Consider the following 23,013-nt stretch of genomic DNA (forward strand, 5'->3'; position numbering starts at 1 on the left):
ACTGATAATATTTAGCACTAAGTCTGTATTCAAAGTAGCCTTTCTTTCTTTTCCCTTTTAATAGACTAAATGTCACTATACTATTTCCCTGAGATAGAATACTTTTTTTTTGCAGTGCTGAGGATCCATCCCAGGGCCTTGTACATGCTAGGCAAGCATTCTACCACTGAGCAACATCACCAGTCCCTGGACAGAATATGTTTTATTCTTACCTGTATCAAGATGTAAATAACAGAAAGCATTTAGCCCTACCAAAAGCCATTCTGGACTTATTACAAAGGAATTATGTTTCATAAAGGTCCCAGGTGAGTGGAGAACACAGGTTGGGTGGCTACTCACCTTTTAGTTGGTGGTTCTCAACCAGGAGCTCCTTCATCTGCTGCAGCAGCTCCTCTGGGGTGAATGTGTCCAGGCTGGGGTGAGCCAGAATGGGGGGTCCATTTCCTGTGGTCTCAATGGGACTGTCCCCCTTTTCAGTCAGGCAGCTGAGAGGCTGGTGGGACATGGCAGCAGTTCCTATGGAAAAGTCACCAAATGAAAATATAGCTATGCCCCCTCCACCAGGGGTGTCCTTGAGTCTCAGGGATCCATTAGTAATTACTAATATTTATTTACGAAGCTGCCAACTTTCTCCACTTGCATTTTGAACTTTTCAAATTCTTTTTTTTTTTTTTTTTTTTTAAACAAAAAGGCATATCCCAGCTTCAGGGAAACCTGTGCATGTGTACAAAGGGGTACATACAGTGAGAGACTGGAAAATGAGAAGGAAGGGTATTTGTATACATGGGCAAAGTATCGTTAAATAAATTTTCCCATACAAATGTTTACGTTCAAATCGCCTTACTTTGAGTAAATTGTATGGTATGTGAATTATATCTCAATAAAGCTGTTAATCTCCATATATTTATGTCTTGTATTTTTGGCCGAAAGGGAAGAGGAGAGTTAACATTTTTTACAATGCTTACTTTGTGCTAAAACATCACCCAAACATGTCATTGCCTCTATAGTCTTCATTAAAACTCACCCAGATAACTATTATACTATGAGGAAACAGTTTCCTGTTTGTTTGTTCACCGAGGTATACAGCTTTATTTGTTCATGGACAAGAAGTGGCACAAACAAGTATCAAAGATGATTCCCATATCAACCCTATCATATAATAAAGGTGGTACCAAATACTTGAATTTCAATATTATATGTTTCATAGCATACACCAAAAAGATTAAGAGGGCCGGGGTTATGGCTCACTGGTACAGTGCTTGCCTGGCATGTGTGAGGCACTGGGTTCGATTCTAGGCACCACATATAAATAAGTGAATAAAATAAAGGTCTACCAACATCTAAAAAAATTTTTTAAAAAAAGATTAAGACATCCTGTTATTTCATATTCTGAAAATATTTCTACACATACCACTTTATTTTGTAGAGAGGTCAATGTGGACTTAAAAATATAAGATACCAGTAAATACCGACTCTATTTCTTTATTACACACCATCCAAACAGGTACATCTTTCCAATGACTGATTACATGCTCTATGAAAAAACTTCCATCTTCACACTTTATGATGTTTTTCCATCAAGAACTGAGGGGGTGGATTATAAAGTTATACAAAATAAAGACTACCCCTCCCTTCTGACACTGCATAAATATGCATTCACATACCCTATTCTACAAAGATAGAAGTGGCTAATGTCTGGACAGAGATCTGGAAGAGCCAACTATTCTAATAAATAATACAAGACAATTTAAAATCCATCTACCCAACAAATAGATAATAAGCAATGAGGCCTGCTATACAACTCTGAGAAAGCAGAAAGCCACTGACACCAAAGAGGACCCTAGGATGAAGAAGGGAGCAATACAATTTTTAATGGGAGAAAGACATTGGTCTCAGGCCCATCAGCTCCTCATGATTACAGAGCCTATGTGGACCCTTTGAATCGTGCATAAAATTAGTCACTAAAAGACACTGCAAGAGAACAGACTTCTCTTTGACATAAAAAGAGACAGGGGTTTTGGCTCTCTCCCTGTTCTTTGGAACTGAGAGGCCTGCACTATGCTTTTGGTTGGGAAGAACTTGTGGGCAGAGACAATGCTACCACCAATAGAGACAGCAGTTCCTGTAGCACCACTGGCCATGTGACTTCTTCCTAAAGCAGTCAGCACAAAGAAGTGCATACTCATGAACTATGTAATAAGAATGGCAACTTTATGAAGGGAAAACACTGATAAAGTATTTTACTCAATTGTGAACATTTTGCATTTATGTTTTACACAACCAAACTGATCTAGAAAAAAGGTATCATGCTAAAGTGTTCTATCAGTATTAGGAAACTAAAACAGATTGCTCTTCTCTCCCCAGCAAAAAAAAAAGAAAGAAAAAAAAGAAAAAGAAAAAATTGAAATAAACTGCCAATGTCTGATTTTCTGTGAACTTATTTCTGCACAGAATGGTCTTGGTGCCAACATTTTATTAAAATGGGGTTTTCCTTTTTTTTTTTTTTAATGGGGTTAAAATAGGTTCCTACCTATTTTGCTGAGGAATACTAAAGTCTTAGGTAAAAGAACTAAATTTCCTTAGGTATTCATTGATTACACTATAGTTTGCAAGGGTATATTTAACACAAACACACAAACATACACATTTTTTTTTTCTTTTCAGTACTGGGGATCAACCCCAGGGCTTTGTGCATGCTAGGCAAGTGCTTTACTACTAAGCTACACCCACAGCCCAAAATATTTTTTTAAATATCTAAACAATTATCTGGAGATGTATTTGGTTTCGTCTTTTTATATGCACAAATCTCCCCTTAGTTGTTTTTCCAAGGGAGAAGGAATAGAGAGGGAAAGGAAGAGAAGAGGGCAAGGGAAGGGAGAGGGATGTTCCCCTGGAAAGTATTCAGATTTTTTTCTTCCTTGATCTTCCTTGAAACCTTTATTGAGTCTACAGATAAAACCTTATTAAAGATAAAACCGGTTCTAGGTGTTATATCAGTGCTTCCAGCTTTTTCAGATTGCCCAGGTTTTATGAGGACATTGGAAAAAGCAGAGTTGTGCTAAAAGAGACAGTAGAAAATCACTTATATCATTAACCAAATGCGTGGCCGTGGGAAATCACCTGACCTCTTGTGATAACCCACTGACTCATATAGCAGATGATATGCTTTATTGTTATAGCAGATTGATATGTTTATCTCAGCTCAGTAACCATGTGAAAGGTATTCTTTGGTTCCTAAGATTATAATCCTACTTTACCCTTTAACACAGACACACCTTCATGGGCATGCCTCTCACCAATACATATACCTGTCCGAGTTACAGCAAACTTTTTTTATCTAGTATTGTTAGGGGAAATTAGTTTGTAATTCAAATATCATAGTAAATAAGAAGTTAGCATGCATGGCAACCATAGCATACAAATACTATCAAAATTTTACTAAAAGTAATTTAATATAAAATAATTTTGGATGACTCAAAGAGTACTTTATGGTTTCAGAATATTTTGGAGGAATCATTATGAGTTATCACTGTACAATGCACATGTGAAATATTTATTGGTAGAATGTCAGTTGGGGAAAGCTTAATTATAAGTTGTAACATGACCTTGAGCTAGTTTCAATTGGGCAAAAACAGGGGTATGTTATAAATTTTTGCAGGTATATTCAAAGATTACAGAAATTGGAACAATGCCATTTAGTCCAAGTTTCTATCTAATAACAGATTTTCTCATAATAATCCAACTGACCTCAATGTGAAGTGTGTCAGTTCTAAGAAAAGGTGATATTTAATAATGGAAGGATTGAGCACAGAATTTGTCAAGATTTCACCAGTAAGGAAGACTGAGAACTATCTGGTAGGTAGAAGGTCAAAAGCAAAAAATCACTATTTTATTCTCAGATCTGTTACCTGAATTCCTGACATCATACATTAATTCCAGAGATCAAGTAATTATAGCAATGACTTGACATTGGAGACATGGATATAAATTTCATTCCTAAATTGACCTTAGAGATAATCTAGTCCAACTTATTTACAGCAAGAATGTCTTGTCTAGTTTCCATGGTACATGCTCACAAAACAGGTTTCAATGACAGAAAACATGAGCAATGACTCAGGTTGTAGGCACCCTCTCTTCCATTTCAGGATGGCTGATGGCCAGAAAGTTGTAACGTGTCAAGTAGAATTTACCTTACACTGACTTCTACCCACTGGACACTGGGTAGAAATAAGCTTAGACCCTTACCCTGGTGTAGTTGTGCCTTCAGATTTGCTAATGAAGTATTCATGGGCTCAATTTCTACATGGATAAATTACATTTTTTGTTTGTTTGTTTGTTTGTTTTTGGTACCAGGGATTGAACCCAGGGGTGCTTAACCACTGAGCCACATCCCCAGTCCTTTTTATACTTTATTTTGAGACAGGGGTCTTGCTAAGTTGCTTAGGGCCTAACTAAATTGCTGAGGCTGTCTCTGAACTAATAGCTGCCTAATCCTCCTGCCTTTAGCCTCTCTGAGCTGGGATAAATTAGTTTTAAAATGAAAACTTGTCTCTTGATCAGAGACAATAGTTGGCTATCGGCAAACTCCAGTCTGTATTCACAGAGGGACTAAGATTCTAAGATTGTATCAACTAAATTCACCACACTGGAAAAAGAATTAAGTATTTATGCATCCTACCAATGGGATAAAAGAAGGCTTACATTATATACTAAAATTCTAGTTTGATTTGGAATCTTTCTAATATATAGAAAATAGAAATAGCCTTAACCTAGTCACCAAGGCAGGAATCTGGAAGTGATGCTTGATTCTTCCAATTCCCTCTTCTGCCAAATTTAAAGGATCATCAAATGCCTGTCTCTTTCACCCACTAAGTGCTTCTAAACCTACCACCTCTTCTCCATCCCCATAGGCTTAGCCAGGCCTTCTTACTTTGACTGCACTTTGGCAATGCTGACCTCCATTGAGAACAGGGTTTTTGTTTTGTTTTGTTTCTGCCTATTTTGTCTACTGCTATACCCCAAGCACTGAGAACATTACATAAAACATATAAGGAAAGGTTCAATAGATACTTACTGAATGAATTTTAATAGTTGCCTAAATGGTCTTTTATCTCTTTCCATTTCAATCCCATTGTCTCTTCTATAACATGAAGTCATCACCTGAGTACAACTATTCTTGTATAAGACAGAGTTCTGTCAAGACAAATATGGCCTTTCAGGTCGGGGTTCAACTTGCCTATCCACCAGTGTCATCTGTCACCAAACCACTCATACCCAGGTACACTGAAAGGCTCACAGTTCTCCACGTTCTTAGCCTCTGCACCCTTGTCTCTCTTTTGTCATCTGCCTTAGATGTCTGACTTCCATTTTGCCCTGGCAAACTTCCACTGAGCAGTTCAATGTCCATCTCAAATATGATGTCCTGTGTCAATGAACTCTTTTTTCTCCTAAGCACCCAAGAGCAATTTGCATTTCTACCTCCTTGGCCTTCCTTCCCCACACCTACTGTCGTCATCTTATGTCCGTCTATTTTCTCTCCATGTTATTTTTACTAAAGACTGCATGCAGCAGGCTTCCAAAAAGTTTGCTCAAATGAAATGAAAATACAGCAAAATGAAGTATTTTTAAGTCTAATACCTGTAAAGTGTTTTCTGCTATGTAAGTGACAAACCCCACATGCACGTATTGTTGTTTTCCTACAGTCCTATGGCATTCACTTCCAGATTTTTGAAATCAACTTTAAAACTTATTTTAAAAATAAAAACTACTTTTTACATCACTGCAAAGGCATCTAAATATTATTTCAAAACATACATTCTAATATTCCATTGTCATACACAGGCTGAAGTGGAAACAATGAAAACATTAAAAATAGATTTTATTTTTAAAAGATTTTAATATTTCCCTTTGCCTTTTGTTTACTAATCCATAAATTGTAAAGAACTTATTAAATAGGCCAACTCTCTATAAAATTCTGATAAGCAGATTTGAGAACCAGTGGGTATTTTTCAAGGTGAGAATACCTACATGCTACTACTTGAGATTCAGAAAGAAAAGTAATATACTGATCAATTCCTTTTATTGGGAGGGAAACTTAGATCTTGTTTCATAATATTCAACCTAAAGTTTCATTGTAAAACAAAGATGGTTCTACTTTTATAGTGTTGTACACAATATGTAAAAAACTCCTAAAATACGTTCAGTGGAAAAACAGATCAAACACCCCGCAGACTCAAATCAATCCTTGTCCTCTACAAACCACACTCAAACTTCACTTGTCTTGTCCATTCTAGGGCAGTCCCTGGGCTTGGCTTCTGCTCTGGGTCCTCTCTAGTACAATACTAATGGGCCTGTCCTGGGAGGCAGCCTTGGCTCCCCACCTCTTCTTTCCCTAGGTCAAAAGAGCAAGGTAGCTGCTCCTGTTGCAGTGCTGCCTTGCTAGTCAGTTCTTAAGGCTCCTGTATTCTGTATTTGTCTAAGGCTTTAGCTATCTATCCTATCCTTAAATACCTCTGTGGCACACATTTCCATAAACACTACTTCGGTGGCCAGGTCAGGCCAGAAGTTAGGTTTCATTTCTTCTGAGCCTGTTTATTGCCTCACCTTACACATTTCTGACTGTAAAAGCAATTCCTCTGAGGTTCTCGGCCTGATCAAACATCCATTCTCTCTTCCTCTGCTGTTTATCTATCTGTATAGCTACATAAAATATATATCTACATCTATCTGTATATTTGAGAGAGAGATCACACACCTTTCCAGACAAAACTGTTTACGTTGACCCCTCTGAACGGTCCAGTCAGCCCACCACCTTGGAGAGGGGTCACTATTCTTTACAGTGCCTGGAACACCTCATGAAGGTAGTGTTTTCATGTCTTCCAATGATGTACCTTTAACCACTTCCTCCTACGAGAGGACATTACGCTCAAAACACCTCGGTGACCTGCAGAGTAAGGAACCTGCAACTAACCAAGCCGGTGTTTTTGCCATTCTGGGGCTCAGGGTCCCTTTGGGGTGGCCACCCGGGTTTCCATTTCACAGTAGGTCATGATCCGGGGCCTGGAAACCCTCGCAAGGCAGTTGTCCCACGGAAGGGACGCCCCGTGGACGCCCCAACCCTCGTCACCTTCAGCCCCGCAAGCTCAGGCCGCAGTGAGCCGGGCGGCGGGAACAGCTTACAGGGCGGAGAGGCGCTCGTCAAGGAAGGAGCCACCCCCACCCAGTCCCCGCCGCCTCCTACCCAAGCTCACCGGCCGCCCTCGATCGGCTTCTCAGTGTCACTGACCCCTAGGCATGGTGCCCCTGGAGGAGAGCTCCAGGCCCGGATGCCGACGCCGGCCGGCAGACCCGCCGAGGGCGGCGACCGGAGCGGCGGGACTCGGGGGCTTCCGCTCAGCCTCGCGACCCGCCCGGCGCCGCTCAGCTGACCGCAGCGCCAGCCCCTCGCCTCCGCCCGGGAATTTCCCAGTCTCCGCCCAAACCACGCCCACGGTCACGCCCCTCGAAGCCTCACCCAACGTCCCGCCCCTCCTCTCTCCTGCGTGTGCCCAGCATTCTACCCTCACCGCTTTCATGCAGAGCCAGCTCCCCACCCAGTGAGTAGGGGAAACGCTGAGGTGTCAGACAGATGGCGTTAATTAAGATAAACTACGAATTAGAAGAAGCGTGTGAAATGGGTCTTCCCCGATTTGCTTCTTGCTATAGAAGATCAGAGCAGCAGGAGGTGGCAGCATCTCACGGAAAGAGGAGAGTCCCAGGCAATTTCAAAATGAAGCCTTCATTTGTTTTAAAAACAACCTTAAATCTAGGTATAGTTAACAACATTGCCTTCCATACTAAAGGCACCTCCCCTTTTGCCTTAATTAAAAAAAAAAAAATGCAGGATGCTGCTCTGGCTCTTTCTTATTCTTCCAGATCTTTTAACACCTGGATATTTCAGATGCCCCACACAGGTGGGATTAATGGATTGACCTGGATCATACTTGTGAAGCAGTCTTTGCTGCTGTGGGAAGTATTGATCTATTATACCAAAGAAGGGAAGATGCTTCCACATTAGACATTAGAATTAAAGGGTAGAAAACAATAGGAGAGAAGAAGAACCCTCCTGGTTTGCAATCCAACCACCGAGAAATCATCAGTGAACCATTGCCATAGGACACAGACTTCATCTGATCGCAAGGGCAAGGACTTGGTAAAAGCATTGAGACCATCAAGGAAATCCCAGAGCAAGACAGGTAAACAAATTAGGGCGGGATCCCCGGTGGTCTGGGAAAGAGACTGTGAGCAGGTTTGTGCTTAAGGTGGAAAAGAATGTCAGAACAGGGAAGAACTTAATCTAGGAATAAAAGTGTTGACTGCTGCTCACATCAGTGGAAGTAGGCAGCACATGGATACTAATCTATGCCTGCTCACAAATGGGAAATAAACAAAATCCTAATCAGTGCCAGGATCCATGGTGCATGCCTATAAACGCAGATAATACAGAGGCTGAAGCAGGAGGATCACAAATTCTGCTGACCTGGGCAATTTAGTGAGTCCTTTTCTCAAACTGCAAAAGGGCTGGGAATTCAGCTTACTGATAGAGCAATTACCTAGCATGTGGAAGATCTTGTGTCCCATTAGCAGTAACACACACTCACACATACTCCTAACCCCCAAAAGGAAAAAGACGGAAAGACCCTCTCCAGGTATACTGGAAAGGTGTAGTTTTACTATCTAGACCTCCTGCTGCCTTACTCTCAACAGGCCCCTGGTGTTAACTAATCTGAAAGGGGGATTGATTTCTGGAATATAGAACAAAAACAGTTTCTCCCATATTCTCACTCCACAATCAACTCAGAAGAGTTCTATGACTTCTGGTCACCAAGAAGTTGTGTGTGTGTGTGTATGTGTGTGTGTGTGTGTGTATGTGTGTGTGTGTTTGTGTCGAAATGTTCCCCTCTAACACCAATAACCAGTTCTGCAGGTAACATTAGCTGGGTGTCCTTTAATTAAATTCGAACATTATCTACCTGGATGTGGTGGCAGATCCCACAGGATATGGACTCAGTCCCCACAGGACTGACCTCCCCTGCCACTTCCAAAACCAATTGCAATACCCAGGTTGTTTGATAGGAGCTTCTGACTAACTATAAATTCAGGTTTCCAAGAACCCCTCTGTTTAATCCCAAGGTTACAAATGCCATAAGCATACTGTTTACTAATCACAAAGAAAGAAATTGGAGGACTCAATGGAGGGATTTTGTATATTACAATAGAGGGCTGCACTGCACCTAGAAGCAGGGGAAATATACAGAATAGGTGGTACACCCACTACCCAGGTGGATTTCCTCAGATGTTTTGTGAGTACATTCTTCCACTTAACAACCAAGGTCACTGTTTTGATCCTCATCTATAGATTGATGACAAGGCAAGTTTCCAGTTTTCCCTCTCTATTTTCATTATCACATTGTTTAGAGTCCTTCTTACTGACTTCCTGGAACAACACACTTTCTTAGGTACAAACTAGTGTTTACACCAACGCTCCACCTCTTCAGTGCCTCAGAAACCCCTCAATGTCTCTCACAATCTTATACCACCCCATGTCTTCTGGAAAGTCCTTGGTACATCTGCAGGTTGGACTACCCAGGAAAAGTCCTCGCGCTGCAGGCACACAGAGTTCTGTGTAGATCCAGCAGTCAGGCTGTTTGGCATGATGTGCAGCTTCTGTTGCCCAGTCCAGGAAAAGGTAACTTGTTGCTAACCTGTGGAGAATATGACAAATGTTTAATAGGCACCATTAATGGCAAATCAGCTCCATGAGGCAGTATACAAGCTACTGTATGTTCTTGTGTTAGTAGAGTAGCCTGCACAGTAGTCTTGCCTGGGCAAGTGCACCATGCCAAGTAGTCAGTTTGCATTTTAGGGGCATAGAAAGAATAAGACATTCTGGAATATACAACTGCCATAAACTGATACAAAGTATTCCTCAGATGTACAAGGGCAACATCACCTGTACTTGTGAAGGCCAGGTTCCCCACACAGTGGGATTTACTTGTAAGTTTAGATTTACAAGTAAAGTTTAGAACCACAAGGGATCCTAGTAAGGCAAACCACCAGGGGCTTACTTGTACAGTCCATGGTCAACTAATACTCCTTGTCTCTGATATTATGTTTTGAGGCACTAGCAATAGTAAGTTGTTACTTGTGCCCTAAGCCAGTTTCAGAAAATGTCCAGTAGATGTGTTCTTTATCTTTAACCTTAACACTGGTGGCCATGGGTGAGATAACATGGAAAAGTCTGCAGGCTGCTGATGTCTGGGTTTCTCATTTAATGCCCTCAGTGCTTCAGGCAGATAAACATTCCACCCCTGCATAGAGTTGCCTTCAGTCCTTAAGACTTGTTTCAGTGGGCCATTGATTCTTTCAGTCAATCCAGCTCCTGCTGGATTGTATGGCAGATGGAAAACCCACAATATGTCCTGGTCTTGAGCCCACTGTTTTATGTCATGGCCTGTGAAATAATCTCCTTGGTTGTTCTCAATTACCTGTGGTGTGCCATACATGGAATTCAGCAGGATCAGTCCCTTAATAATTGCCTTTTAATTGACTTTTTTTACTGGGGAAGGCTTGCATCAAGCCTGCAACTATGTCTACACCAGTCAAGGGGTCCCTTCTGATAATGGAAGAGGGCCAATGTACTCTATCTGCCATCACCAAAGAGGGACATCACCTTGTTTGATATGCCCTTCTGTGGTAGCCAGTCATTGTGAGTAGTGCTGACAGCAAAGAAGATATTTCTGGCATGTAGAGACAATATCAGATATCTTCATGGGCAGTCCACATCATGTTATAGTTGTCCATATAGTCTTGTCCTGCATGATTAATCTATTATGTAGACAAGTAACAATTGTCTCTGCTGTGTCTTCCTCCAGCCATCTTATCTTTGCCAGTTGTATGACTTTAGTTGGTGCTTTTCTGATGGTTATGGGCTTTGTGGCAAGAAGGGTAGCATAAGTAGTATACAATTATTTTCCCAACAAGCAATAATATTCCCTCATCCCCTCCCATAACTGTGACCAAAATCCAATAGAGGTTTATGTTCCTTAATCCAATGCCAGAAGCCCCAACTAAAATCATCTGGGTTGACATGGACAGTAAGCTTAGCAGGAATCAATATGTCTAGTATCCCAAGGGCATGCACCTGTTTTGTTGTTCATTTGGCTTGATTAAATAATTCAGTACTCCAGTCTGTCCAGTCCCTTAATATACCCCTCCAGCACAAATTACATAGGGATCATAATAACTGACCCAGATGAGGGATGAAAGCTCTCCAATAGCCCAGTGACCCCACAGATTCTTATATTTGCTTACTACGTTGGGAAGTAGAAATATCTGGGTTTCATCTATAACAACCTGGGATATAACCTCTGTCTCACCTGACCAGACAACACCAATAAGCCAGGACCCTACATATTTTCAGGGTTTATGGCCCATCTTCTCCTTTGCAAGTCAGTCAAAAGCATGGGGGTAGCCTTGGTGTGCACTGAAAGAGAATCAATATGGATCATTATGAAAACATTTTTACCAGTGGAGGTTGGGAGTGGGTTCATTACTATCCCATGACACAAGGTGGGAATATCCTTGAAATAATATGGTGAAAGCCCATAGTCTGCTTTCCCATGTGAAGGCAAATGGGTCTCAACCCTCAGAAGCTGTATCTGTACTAAAAGAGACATTATCAAAGTCTGGCACACGGAGGTATGTTCCCAGTTGAGTGAGGTACTCTTCTAGAATAGTGGCTATGATGGGAAAGGCTGCATAGAGGGATCACCCTATATAATTTCCTATAGTTTACTGCCATGTGCCAAGTTCCACCCTGCTTTCTTACTAGCTACATGAGAGTTAAAAGGACTGTGGGTTGTGTGAATTATGTTTACTTTAGCTACTGCATTTATGATCTCTAGTATCTTTTGATGGCCACCAGGGAGGTAATATTTTTTGGTGGCAAAAAATTCAGCAGGAAGTCAGCAAAACATTAAGGGATGTTTAGCATACCCTCAATATTGACTTTACAGCTGACACATTATTAGTCTCCTGGCAATGCAAACAGAGTTCCCCGACTGTGGTCTGTAGACATTTAGCCCATAAGGTATCAACACCTATAATGTATCCAAGAATGAAAGCTATGAATTCCAGGTGTGGGGTGGATGGCAGGTGTTCAAGCTGCAACATCAGTGATACAACTCTGACCTTCACTGTTTTCTCTATATCCATCAATAGCAGTTAACCTGTTGGAAAATTTGTCAGAATTATCATCTATCAATATACCTTCAGTTCTCATGCCCATCAGTGCTGTTACTCTCCACGTATTTTTTGAAGAAAAATATGTTGCTAAGTCTATATATGGTCTCTGGTCCAAAGACGTTGCTCAGACCTCTGAACTTTGACCTCTTCTAGTCATCCCACAATCAAAGAGATCTAGTGTATGTTGGGGGGAGGGGAAACGTGGACTCTGCTTTCGTTCCATCTCCTAATAGGAGAGGCTTGTCTTTGTCTCCTTTTGAAGTAGAGGTCCAGTCTACTTTTCTGACTGACTCCCTTTTCTTTTCCTTATTGAGAGTTAATGGCTGAAACCATTTGTCCTTTAATAATTGCTTCCATAGTGGCATTAGGATATTTATCTATCTTCCTTTCATTGACTCCTGCTGCTATTAAGTCCACCCACATCTGTTTATGGGAGGCCTAGAGAGGTCCTTCTAGTTTTGGTTGAGTTTTACAGACTTCCATTTTCTCTTGAAATCTCGCTGTCTTCCCTAGATCTGCTATCAATTGTGCTGCTTGCTGGAGGGGCTGCCCTACCAATGGGGCACATAAGTGGATGGAGGACTGCATGTAACTCTATGTCCCTCATCCTGGCAGTGAAAGTCATAGTGTCCAGTACTGGAAAGGGCTGCACATAGACAGCAAGTTTCATTCCCAGGTCCTACAAGTAGACCTGTAATTCTTCGTTAGGAGCCCAGGTGCCTCTGGGCATAGGAGTATCTCCTAAATTTGACCACATATTGCAAGTGGCAAGAAGCAGCCAAGCTAGTAACGACCCCACACTTTCATCAGCAGCACTGGCATAAAGTCACTGACACAAAGCAGGGTGAGCAGTTACTGAAATTCTTTTAGATAGTTCTATGCCATTCAATATTATCCCCTCTGATCTGATCCAGTGTCCCACAAATGAAGCAGCCATGCTGGTATACCTTTTTTTTTTTTTTTTTTTTTTTTTTTTTTTTTTACTTTCTGCCTCTACTTGAACTCCAGTCCCACCAGCTCCACAGGGGCAGTGGTGGTGGGGTATATAGTCTCATTGTGGCATGTAAATATCTATCTGGAGTTGGAAGTAGATCTGAATCTGCCTCCTCAGGCTATTCTTGGTGGGTCTTTAGCTTTGGACAATTACCATTCTAGCTTCCATTATATCTTCATCCTTTACCATAGCTTTTGAGCCATTGGAACTAGTAGACTGTCTGAGTGGGTCCCATGTCTGAGGGCCCAAGTTTTTACTAGTCATCAATGCTCAGATACAGACTCTGGGCCCATGGTGTTCCCTCATTGTAGCATAAGGGCATTTGTCTGCCAGTTCTAAATGCCACGACAGCCCATCCTTGCCATCAACCTGCTGTCAATGGACTTCTCTCTCTAGTTTTAATTCTTTCTGCACTCCACAGAGCTGAACCTAAGTAGGTAACTCCCAGTCTGTGTCTTACTTTAATGCATACATCAGGGGCTTTGTCACCACTGCCTGACATTTTTTGTTTCCTATCCCTTTTCCATCACTACTTTGGTTGCTGTTCCAACGCTTGCAGCACCCTTATTTGCATTTTCAGGGTATCCCCAGATGCATGCAGTGGTCCCCACCCCTCCAATAAGGAAGCCACGTCCAATCATATCAAGACTGTGGCCTGCCTGAATTTTCCCCTCAGACTCCATGTCCCTTGGCAACTTGGGAGTGAACTCAACATGTTCGTATTTGGGTTCCTGCCAGCTATGCCAATTGTTCAACTCTAGACTATAAATGCCACAGGCACTGTGTTTGCTGATCTTAAAGAAAGAACCTCTCAACAGAGAGGTTTTGGACATTTTATAACTCACATACTCCTTGGAGAGTGGAAAGGGAGGGAGGGAGAGAGAGATAGAGAGAAAGAAAGAGGGGGAGAGGGGAGAGACAAATATGAAGTTCTTGATTTTTGTTGTTGTTGTTGTTGTTGTTGTTTAACCACTGGGATAATTCAAGCATCAGGGACTTGGTTACAGCCATCCCCTGGGGACTGGGGAAGAGGATCCCTCTTGGACCTGTTAAGTGTACCTGGTATGAGTCACATTCCACTCGTTAAATAAAAATTACAGGAGGATGTTGCTTGGACTAAGTTTTTGCACTAGGCCCCAATAGACCAAACTGAAAATCAAAATGTAGTCACTCAAGCTAAAGTTCCACTTGTGGGATCCTGGATCAGATGGCATAACCTGCTTATCCCACCCGAGATGTCAGTGTTGCAGAGCAAGGCTGTCTGCAGAGCCAACATGACCATAGATGTCTTCAGTCATTGTTTTTCTTTCTTTCTTTTTTGTAATTATGCTAGAAGAATTTCAAATGAGTCACTCAGAGTGGCAGGCATGAGTTTATTAGAAGGAGCAGAAAAAAGGAATGCTTTCAAGAAGACAAGGAGAGTGTGGGTCCTCTCAGAGAAGAGAGGGACAGTGCACCTTTATTGTACTCCTTTTTTATTGGGGGACCCAAGGAAGTTTCCATGGAATCCTGCCCAGGTCCACCTCTTCACTTTTGACTGACAGAAGGATCACAGACTTTTAAGTCCCCACTGTGTACCCCAAGTGGGGGGGGGCAGATTTTACTATTACAATGATGTGCTAAAGATCCAATTCAACTCTCTGTCACCTTGGCCTATGCTGACTTGTTCAAATTCTAACTTTTTCTTATATATCTTATGTTTGGAGGTTTTGCTTCTAATTATCCTGTCTCCCTAAGTCCTGGAATCTCCTCTGTGTAAAGGTCATGAAAGTCCCCCTCCAGGGCAATCCATGCTCTTCTTAGTGGCAGGGAGGAGTCCTTGGGGCTGCTTTTCTCCTGCAGACAGCAGGTTGTCCTCTGAAGAACTTAGTGTATACCACTGACTAAAGCCAGGCAGGGCCAGAACCAACCCCCTAAGCTCATGTTGCCACCACTTACGTCTGTCTGCCATCTATTATCAGGATTAGAGAATGAAGAGACAAATTTCCCAGTCTAGATTCAATTGATATGATAATGAAGTTTCCTTAATCCTTACACAGGAAAGTAAACTGTTGTTAACCAATCAAAATGTTCTCTCTCTATCCCTGCTTTACAATGAAAGTAAGTCTGAAATGGCCAATTCACTTTTTGGTTTTGTTAGTGAGTTTCTGTTTTTCAACCCTTTTTTTTTTTGTTTATAAAACTAACTTCTGCTTGGTTCATCAGAACACTTATTCTATTTTATGGACTAAAGTGTTGCTGATTCTAGAATAAAAAATAATGCCAAATAAGATTGAACTAAATTGCTACAACTTTGTCCTTTGACACATTATCTCAGATACTAAGGTGAATACTCAGAGACGTTCTGGGGATGCAGAAAAGAGGTCACACAGTGCTGCCTGGGGCTTTGGGTGGGAAGCCTGTGGGAAATTTCTGGTAGAGAAAGTGGCCAAGGAAGCTTTCTCCTGAAAACCCATTCTCAGCAGCATGGACTCCAGAGCTCAACTGCCCCCAGCCCACCAACGCTCTTAGCTATGTGACACATTACTTAATCTTTCTGCACCTCATTTTCTTTATGAAATGGAGGCTATGGTACAGGCATACTTCCAAGACCTTCTGAGAGCCAAATTCTTCATTCATTTGTTGGTATTTACAGTCTATAATAGATACTTCAAATGTGATTTTGTGTGCGTGTGTGTGCGTGCGTGCGCGCATGTGTGCACGTGTGTTGTATTACTGAATACTGAACCCAGAGGGCCTTTATCACTGAACCTCATTCCCAGACTTCAAAAAAAATGTTTTATTCTTGCTAAGTTGCCAGCTGGTCTTTAACTTGCAATCCTTCTGCCCTAGCCTCCCATCACTGGGATTACTGGTTTGTACCACCAAACCCATTTGACTATTTGTTTTATTGAAAGAACATTAATTAGTTTGTATGAGAGCTGCTTCAGACTCTCTTGGGGTGTTATGTGATATAAATTATATTCATTATACCTTTCTAAAATCCTAAAAATTCTGAATTCTGAAATGGAGTTTGCTCCAAAGGCTGTAGATAAGGGTTTTGTATCTGTCGCACCTACTGCCTAAGGACCTGGTGCAGATTAAAGGCATAGCATGCATAAAGCACTAGAGGGAGGCCTGGCACAGAGTTTGCTGCTTTGATCATTGATAGTCTCAGAGCCAGCTCTGTGTCTTAGCCTGAGTAGTCAACTAGGGGCTTCCACCCTTCTTCACACTTCATGAGTAGCTGAATTCTCAGTGCAGCTGGGAGAACTGAAATTCCAATTGCTTTAGTGCCTCACTGTGGTGGATTTTTGGTACGTAAATACACATCAGAGTGCTGGGTGTTAGTGAGTCATTAATTTATGTATCAAGTTCTTTGTGTTTCTCTCTACCCTGGCCTCCATTTTGAGTTAGTAGCTAGTCCCCTTGTGTTTTCTACCTCAAGGGCATCTGTAGGATTCTGAGCAACAGCTCTTGGAAGAAAAACTTTTCTTGTTGTCTTTTGAGAAAACCCAACCTCAGTTGGTACATTATCTACCCCACATGTCCTGGAGAGAGAAGGAAGCAGAGCCAGGGTGGAGTTGGGGATTTCACAGCAGCGGAAGGGAGACCGGACTCCTTCAGCTTGGGAATGGAGAGAGGCTGGTGGTCTCATGTATATTCAGAACTCACGCTGTTGTCCCTGTTGTACCAGGACAGATGTCAATCTTTTAGGGTGGCACAGCCATGTATTGCAAACTTATCTTTCCATAGAAGAACGTCCTGTTGGATAATGAGATTGATGAACTGAAAAATAAATGGCCCTTACTTCGATGTGCCCCAAAGCCCTCTGAGGCTTTTTTCAAGTTTCTCATATCTTTATTTAAAAGGCACAGCTAAAGCTACCATTGATACAGCATTTTTCACCTCTTCCCATAAGAATAAAAAAAATTAACATTACAAAAGCAAAGAAGTTTTAGGAAAAAGTAAACCAGTCCAAGTTTTTTTGGAACTGAGAATTTTCCTAGAATGTAAGATTTTCAGCACTAAAACCAGGATGACTCTTGGTCACTGTGTTAGGCCAAAAAAAAACGCCTTTCCCCTGCCCAATATCTACAGCCTAATCACTGGAACCTATAAATGTTACCTTATATGGAAAAGGGCCTGGGCAGATGTGATTTAGTTAAGGATCTAAAGATGAGGAGATAATCTTGGATTATCCAGATGGACTCACAGTGTCCTCAGAAGAGAGAGGCAGGGGAATTCTGCACGGAAGAGAAGGAAAGATGATCATGAAGGCAGAGATGAGATTGCTGTGGCCACAAATCAAGGTGTGCCAGTGAGCATAAGAAGGAGGAGGCAAGGAATATTCTCAACTGGAGTTTCCAAAGGAGTGTCGCCCTACCGAGCATTTGATGTTGGCCCAGTGATGTTGGTTTTGGGTTCTAGCTTGCAGAACTGTGAGAGAATAAATTTCTGTCACCCTAAGCTACCAAGTTTGGGATCATTTGTCACAGCAGCCATAGGGTCACACAACTAAGATTCCCTCACTCCTTTGGTTAGAGCAATAGAAAAGCTCTGACCACCTGAAGCAACAAGTAAGTGAAATGGAAATTCAAGTGCTGGGGACTGAATTAGAGCAAATTATATTTTGTGCTTTTGTGATTGTGTCCAAATGTATTCTAATATTACATATAACTAAAAAGAATCAATAAAAAGTACTTAGGGAAAAAAGTGAAGAGAAAACAGAAAATTCAGAATAAAAAATCTGGCTAGCCTACTGCAGCTGAGGAAAGGTGAGACTCTTGACTGACAGATCCTCCATGACTGTATTCAATGGTGGAAAAGGAGTTCATTGGAGCCAAAATCAGATATGCAACACACCATGCCTGGTTCTTAAGTGTGGTTTCCGTGATCAGCAATATGAATGCCACCTAGGCACTTGTCATACATGTAGATTCAGGGGCTTCACCTCAAACCTACAGAGTCAGAAACTCTAGGTAGGCATAGAAACTCAGAAGGCCTAGGTGAAGTAAAATAGCTCATTGTCTTTGGGTTGAGAACTGTTGATTCAATTAATCAAGGCTTGCTTGTCTTGACCTAGATACATTTATTTTCCCCACTTCTTTGCTTTCCTTCTGCAACCTAATTTAAGGTAAGCCTTAGTGCCTCTTGCCTAAGTGATTTCTATAGTGTCATCTGTCTGTTCTGCTCTTAAATGTCACAAATTTCCCAAACATTGTTCAGAGTAAATTATATAAAATACATACATGATCATTTATTCCCTGATGAAAATCATGCCCCATATTTCCAGTCTTGGCAGTGCATCAGATAACCAGGGAACTTTCTATGATACAAATTTTGTGTGTTTGGGATGGGTACTGGGGATTGAACCCAGAGGCACCATACCACTGTGCCGCATATCCAGCCCTTTTTTATTTATTTATTTTTTTGTGTTTTACAACTTTAATAGAATACTCTAACTATTCTGTACAAATTGAAAACACTGTTTTCAGGTACGAATGTGTGATCAGGTAAGGCTGCACGCTCTACACACCTGGTCACGGTGCGGACTGGCTGTCCCTGGCTGCCAGAGGCCAGTACCACCACATACTTGGAAATCTCATGCCAGCTGCCAACTGGTCAACCACACCAGGGCTTTAAGACAAGATAAGTGGTAGGGTGCAGAGGGGTGTTACTGAAAAAGCAAGACATGACTTCCACTGCTGCCCAGTTCCCGTCACAGGGGAGGAGGAACCCTGGCCCTCTGGCTGCTACCTGCACCAACAGCAGCACCGGGTCTGTGTGTCCCAGAACCAGCTTCTGCCCTCAAGCCACCAAGTGGGTTGCACCAATGTAAGGATGAGGGCCAGTGTGAGTTCCAAGTCCTCCAAGTATCATTGAAAAAATAAACATGAGACTGGCTCTAGCTCCTGCCTCAGAGGCATGCCGCAACCCACCCAACCCCAGGAGACTACAACACAGGAGAACACACTGAAACGGTGGGTGCCAGGGCTGCGACAGCTCTGAGAAGGCTCACTGGTGGCAACAGTGAGGTTCCTCAGATCAAAGGAGGCACCACAGGCACTACAGGCCCTCCAGCCCACTCCACCCTTATGGTCTGTAGCCTGCAGGGCAGGCCTGGGAAAGCACAGGGCCATGGGTGCCAGAGCCAAACCTCGGGTTCCAGTGCATCCTGTTGCCACCATACAAGTTAAGTAAAATAAGGAGAAAAAAAGGAAAAGTCAAAGTCATGCACATGAAAACATGTTAGATGTTATGAGCACTGTCCACGTGCTGTAGCAGGACCAGGCCCGTCCTGACAGTGTCCATGTGTGCCATCCACTCGGACTCTGAAGTGTCTTTTCTTGTTGCTTTTTTCTTTTTTCCAAACCCATGGGGCTGGGGATTTGAACCCCGGCCTTTCCGCTCGCAAAGCCAGGCCCTACGGGATAGTCTATATCGTCTGCACTCCACTCGGTCTCTTACTGCTGCTTGTACTTTGCAGCTGGCTGGGTTCTTTTGGGGGGTTAACTTTGGCACCCTTGTCTTCTCCCTCCTCGTTGCCTTCCAATTCCTCTTCCTCTCCTTCCTTGCCTTCTTCAAAATTGTCATCATCCTCGATAGTCTCCCCAGTGAAGAAGAGCACAGCCCGGGCCACTATCCACTCATGGAAGAAGTGTCCAATCTCAAAGTCTGAGGCTAACACGAACTCGAAATCTTCATCCAATGATTCTCCATCCCCTGAGGCTCTCAGAAGATTGAAGAAGTTGAAAAATGACTCGTTGGGGACTTGCTTAGTGATGGTCCTGACAGTGCCTGGCCCCTTGTGCTTCTGCTTCTTGATGGTCTTGACCAGGACATTTCTTCTTTTTTCCAGTCAATGGTGCACCCATCGTAGTCCACTATTTTGGGACATTTGAAGGAGAAGGGGTCGGCCTTGTCGGGCTCCAACTTCGTATGTTTTCCTCAGGACTGGGTTGGTGAAGTAGTTGTTGGGCTCAAAGTGGAACTCTAACACAAAAGACAGAGGCTGGCCAGGGTCTGAAAACTTCACTTTAATGTCCTACAGGTGTTTCAAGATTGGTTCATCATATTCCTGCACCAGCTCACTGAGCATGTCCACATTTCTGAGGATGGTGAACCAGAACTCTGGGATTTGGCTGTTCTGCGGCTGCTTTCTCAGCTATGATTACTTTATATTTCATGTCTCCAGCCTCCTTGTCCTCCTCTTCATTTTCACTGTGACTCTGCATCTGTGGGCTCCAAGTTGCCAATGATGAACTCCCTCCTTTTGTCAAACAGAGGCTGGTACAGGGCTGCATACTTCCTCTCCAGGTCGTGCACCTCCTCGTAGAACTTGGCCTCTATTTGTGCACACCACACCTGGAGCTGCTTCAGCGTGTTGACTCTCCTCTTCAATGCTCAGGGTAAAGTTTCGATGTAGCTGGAAGGAGTGTGAGAAACATTGTCAAGTCACTCTTGCAGACAGGTCCTGCCAGGACCTGTGGGTTCTGTATCACCTGATTTGTGAACTTTTCTGCAGGGGAACCCACCAACTGTGTTTCACCAGCTGCCAATGACCTGTGCTACCAGCATTCTTAGCAGCTTCCCCAGAATCTGCAGAACACCATATGAAAAACTGTTATCTGCCATCTGAATGCTCTTATTCCTTCCATGGACGGACACTCCCTCCAGCCTGGCGGACTCCACCAACTTGCATCAATGTGAAGGCACCTTTAACACTGGGTTCCAGCACTCATGAACTAGAAGCAGCACACCTGTGCACTGGGCTGCTGCAACACACATGGATTGTTTCACTCACAGTCTGCCAAAAAAACCACCAAATCAAGTGACTTTAAACACTGCTCCCTATGCAAATTTGGGAAGGTGTAATTCCTATACCTATAAATTGATTCCCCTTTTGTAAACAATTAACTTTTCAAGAGTAGCTTTATGGTCCCCAAATCCAAAACTCTGCAATCTTGCTTTTTTTTCCCCTTAAGCACTATGTTGGTTTCTGGATTTCCAAATTAGGGAAGCTCTTCTGGCAAATCGGTGCAAATACTCCAAAATCTGAAAAACTACAAGACCCGGAACACCTCTGGCCCCAGCGTTTCAGATAAGGGACACTCAGCCAGTGGTGTGGATCTTGTAAGCCATGACATGGAGGGTTCACCAGGCTAGGTGCTTGGGCTCTCAGAGCACAGCTGCTGCAGGAGGCCATGCCCCGCATGCCCATCTCAATCCAGTCTTAGGATGGCTTCAAGGTTAGACAGTGTGGATAGTGGGCCAGATGCCTGAGTCCCCATCACACAGACACTCCCACTTGATTTGCAGAACACAAGCTGGGTTGACAGTCCTGATCTACGCTTGCTGACTCTGGCCTCTTTTGTTCCTTCTCTGAACCTTAGGTTCGTTCCCAAAAGTGGTGACCTGAGCTGTGTCTTACCAGGGTTAACTACTTGAGGATTCGCATGAACAGGCAGCCAGTAGCCATTTCACAACAGACATGGCTTGAATGTGTTGGATCCTCCAATGAGAGCCCTGTTCCGATGCACTTAGGAGCCTCAGAGTGTTCTTAGGAAGTTCATTTTGGAAGATACCCTAAATCCAAGCTCTTGTAGTTCTGGGTCTCCATTGAGTTACAGAACTTGTAGAACTCTTTGGCTGCACAGTAAGAGGAATGATTTCCAATCATTATCAACAAGTCAGCAAAAATAGCAGGGAGAATGATCAGAAGGAATGGAGAGGTCCCATGGCAGATGACCTGAGGTGAGGCCGTATCTGGGAGCTGGGTGAGGTCAGCAGGAGTCACCTCTTCTGAGCTGCTTGCTGCACTCTGAACCGGTGTCACTCTTTGAAGGCCCTGCCTTCAGGGTGACAGAATGGCCACCAACACCCTCTGCAGCCATCCCTCAGGCTTCCAACTCTGGGGCCTGACCTATGCAGTGTGATTGGATACAGATTGTAGTCAATCAGGGTGGCCAGGGAGGATGCTTTCTGCTGTTTGGCCAGATTGCAGTCACGTCACGCCTACCTCACAGTTGCCTTGAGAGCAGTTCACCTTGTTTTCAGGTGGAGTAGCCTATCATGCCCCTGAGCAGGGTTCAGGGTGCAGATGCCGTATACTCCCTGCTGTGCCCATTCATACTGTCCTTGTCACACCCCATAGTCTTCTGTTTACAGAGAAATTCACAGCAGCACTTTTCCCTTCCCACACCCATTTCACAACCAGAAATACAGTAAGATTTCCTGTGTGAAGGCTGAATTTGGGATTTGTTCCTGGCTTGTAGGCCTGCTCCTTGTGTCATGTTACATCAGTTATTCAGTCAATAACCACGGGGCACCTGCTGTGTCCTAGGACATCACTAGTTGCTGGCTGCAGGGATCATGAGGAATGATGATATTCCTGCCCTCAAGGAACTGAGACTCTAGGGGCATAACTGAGAAATTGGGAAGTCAAAGGCACATGAGTGACTTCACATGAAAAAGTTGAGTGGGGTAAATGGATCTAAGAGCATCCATGGAGATACAGGGAGGTGGACAGAGACAGTCCCCATGAGGAGGAGCCAAAGGGAAGTAAGGTCATGTCCTGTGGCCATCAGAGGAAGAGTGTCCCATTCTGAGGGCAGATGCTTCAAAATTTATGATGTTAGAGCCACCATGGGGTCCCTGAAAAGAGGTTGTCAACACTTGTCAAGAGCCAGATGGTAAATATTTCAGCTTTTGAGAGCCATAGCCCTTTGTCACAACTGCTCAATTCTGTCATT

The 23,013-nt window shown here is 43.0% G+C and overlaps 1 protein-coding gene and 1 pseudogene across 5 annotated transcripts in view; both read right to left on the reverse strand.

Moving 5' to 3' along the window:
- OPTN (optineurin) overlaps positions 1 to 7,443 on the reverse strand; it is a 41,112-nt gene extending 33,669 nt beyond the window's left edge. For 2 of the 4 annotated variants that reach the window (XM_079106930.1, XM_079106929.1), the window contains exons 1-2: positions 7,286 to 7,431; positions 340 to 516 (exon numbers count right to left, since the gene is read on the reverse strand). In XM_079106930.1, coding sequence (XP_078963056.1) covers positions 340 to 516; positions 7,286 to 7,295 — 187 coding nt within the window. In that variant the 5' untranslated portion in view covers positions 7,296 to 7,431. Of the gene's footprint in view, positions 1 to 339; positions 517 to 7,240 lie in introns of all 4 variants that reach the window. The other 2 variants (XM_079106931.1, XM_079106932.1) reach the window with 2 other exon arrangements.
- Positions 7,444 to 19,697: 12,254 nt separating this feature from the next.
- Positions 19,698 to 20,911, reverse strand: LOC306641940 (nucleosome assembly protein 1-like 4; annotated as a pseudogene). The gene has a single exon. The product of its transcript is annotated as a nucleosome assembly protein 1-like 4 (transcript).
- Positions 20,912 to 23,013: the final 2,102 nt, after the last annotated feature.

The sequence above is a fragment of the Sciurus vulgaris genome (genome assembly GCF_902686455.1).
Source record: "Sciurus vulgaris genome assembly, chromosome: 12".
Lineage (NCBI taxonomy): Eukaryota > Metazoa > Chordata > Mammalia > Rodentia > Sciuridae > Sciurus > Sciurus vulgaris.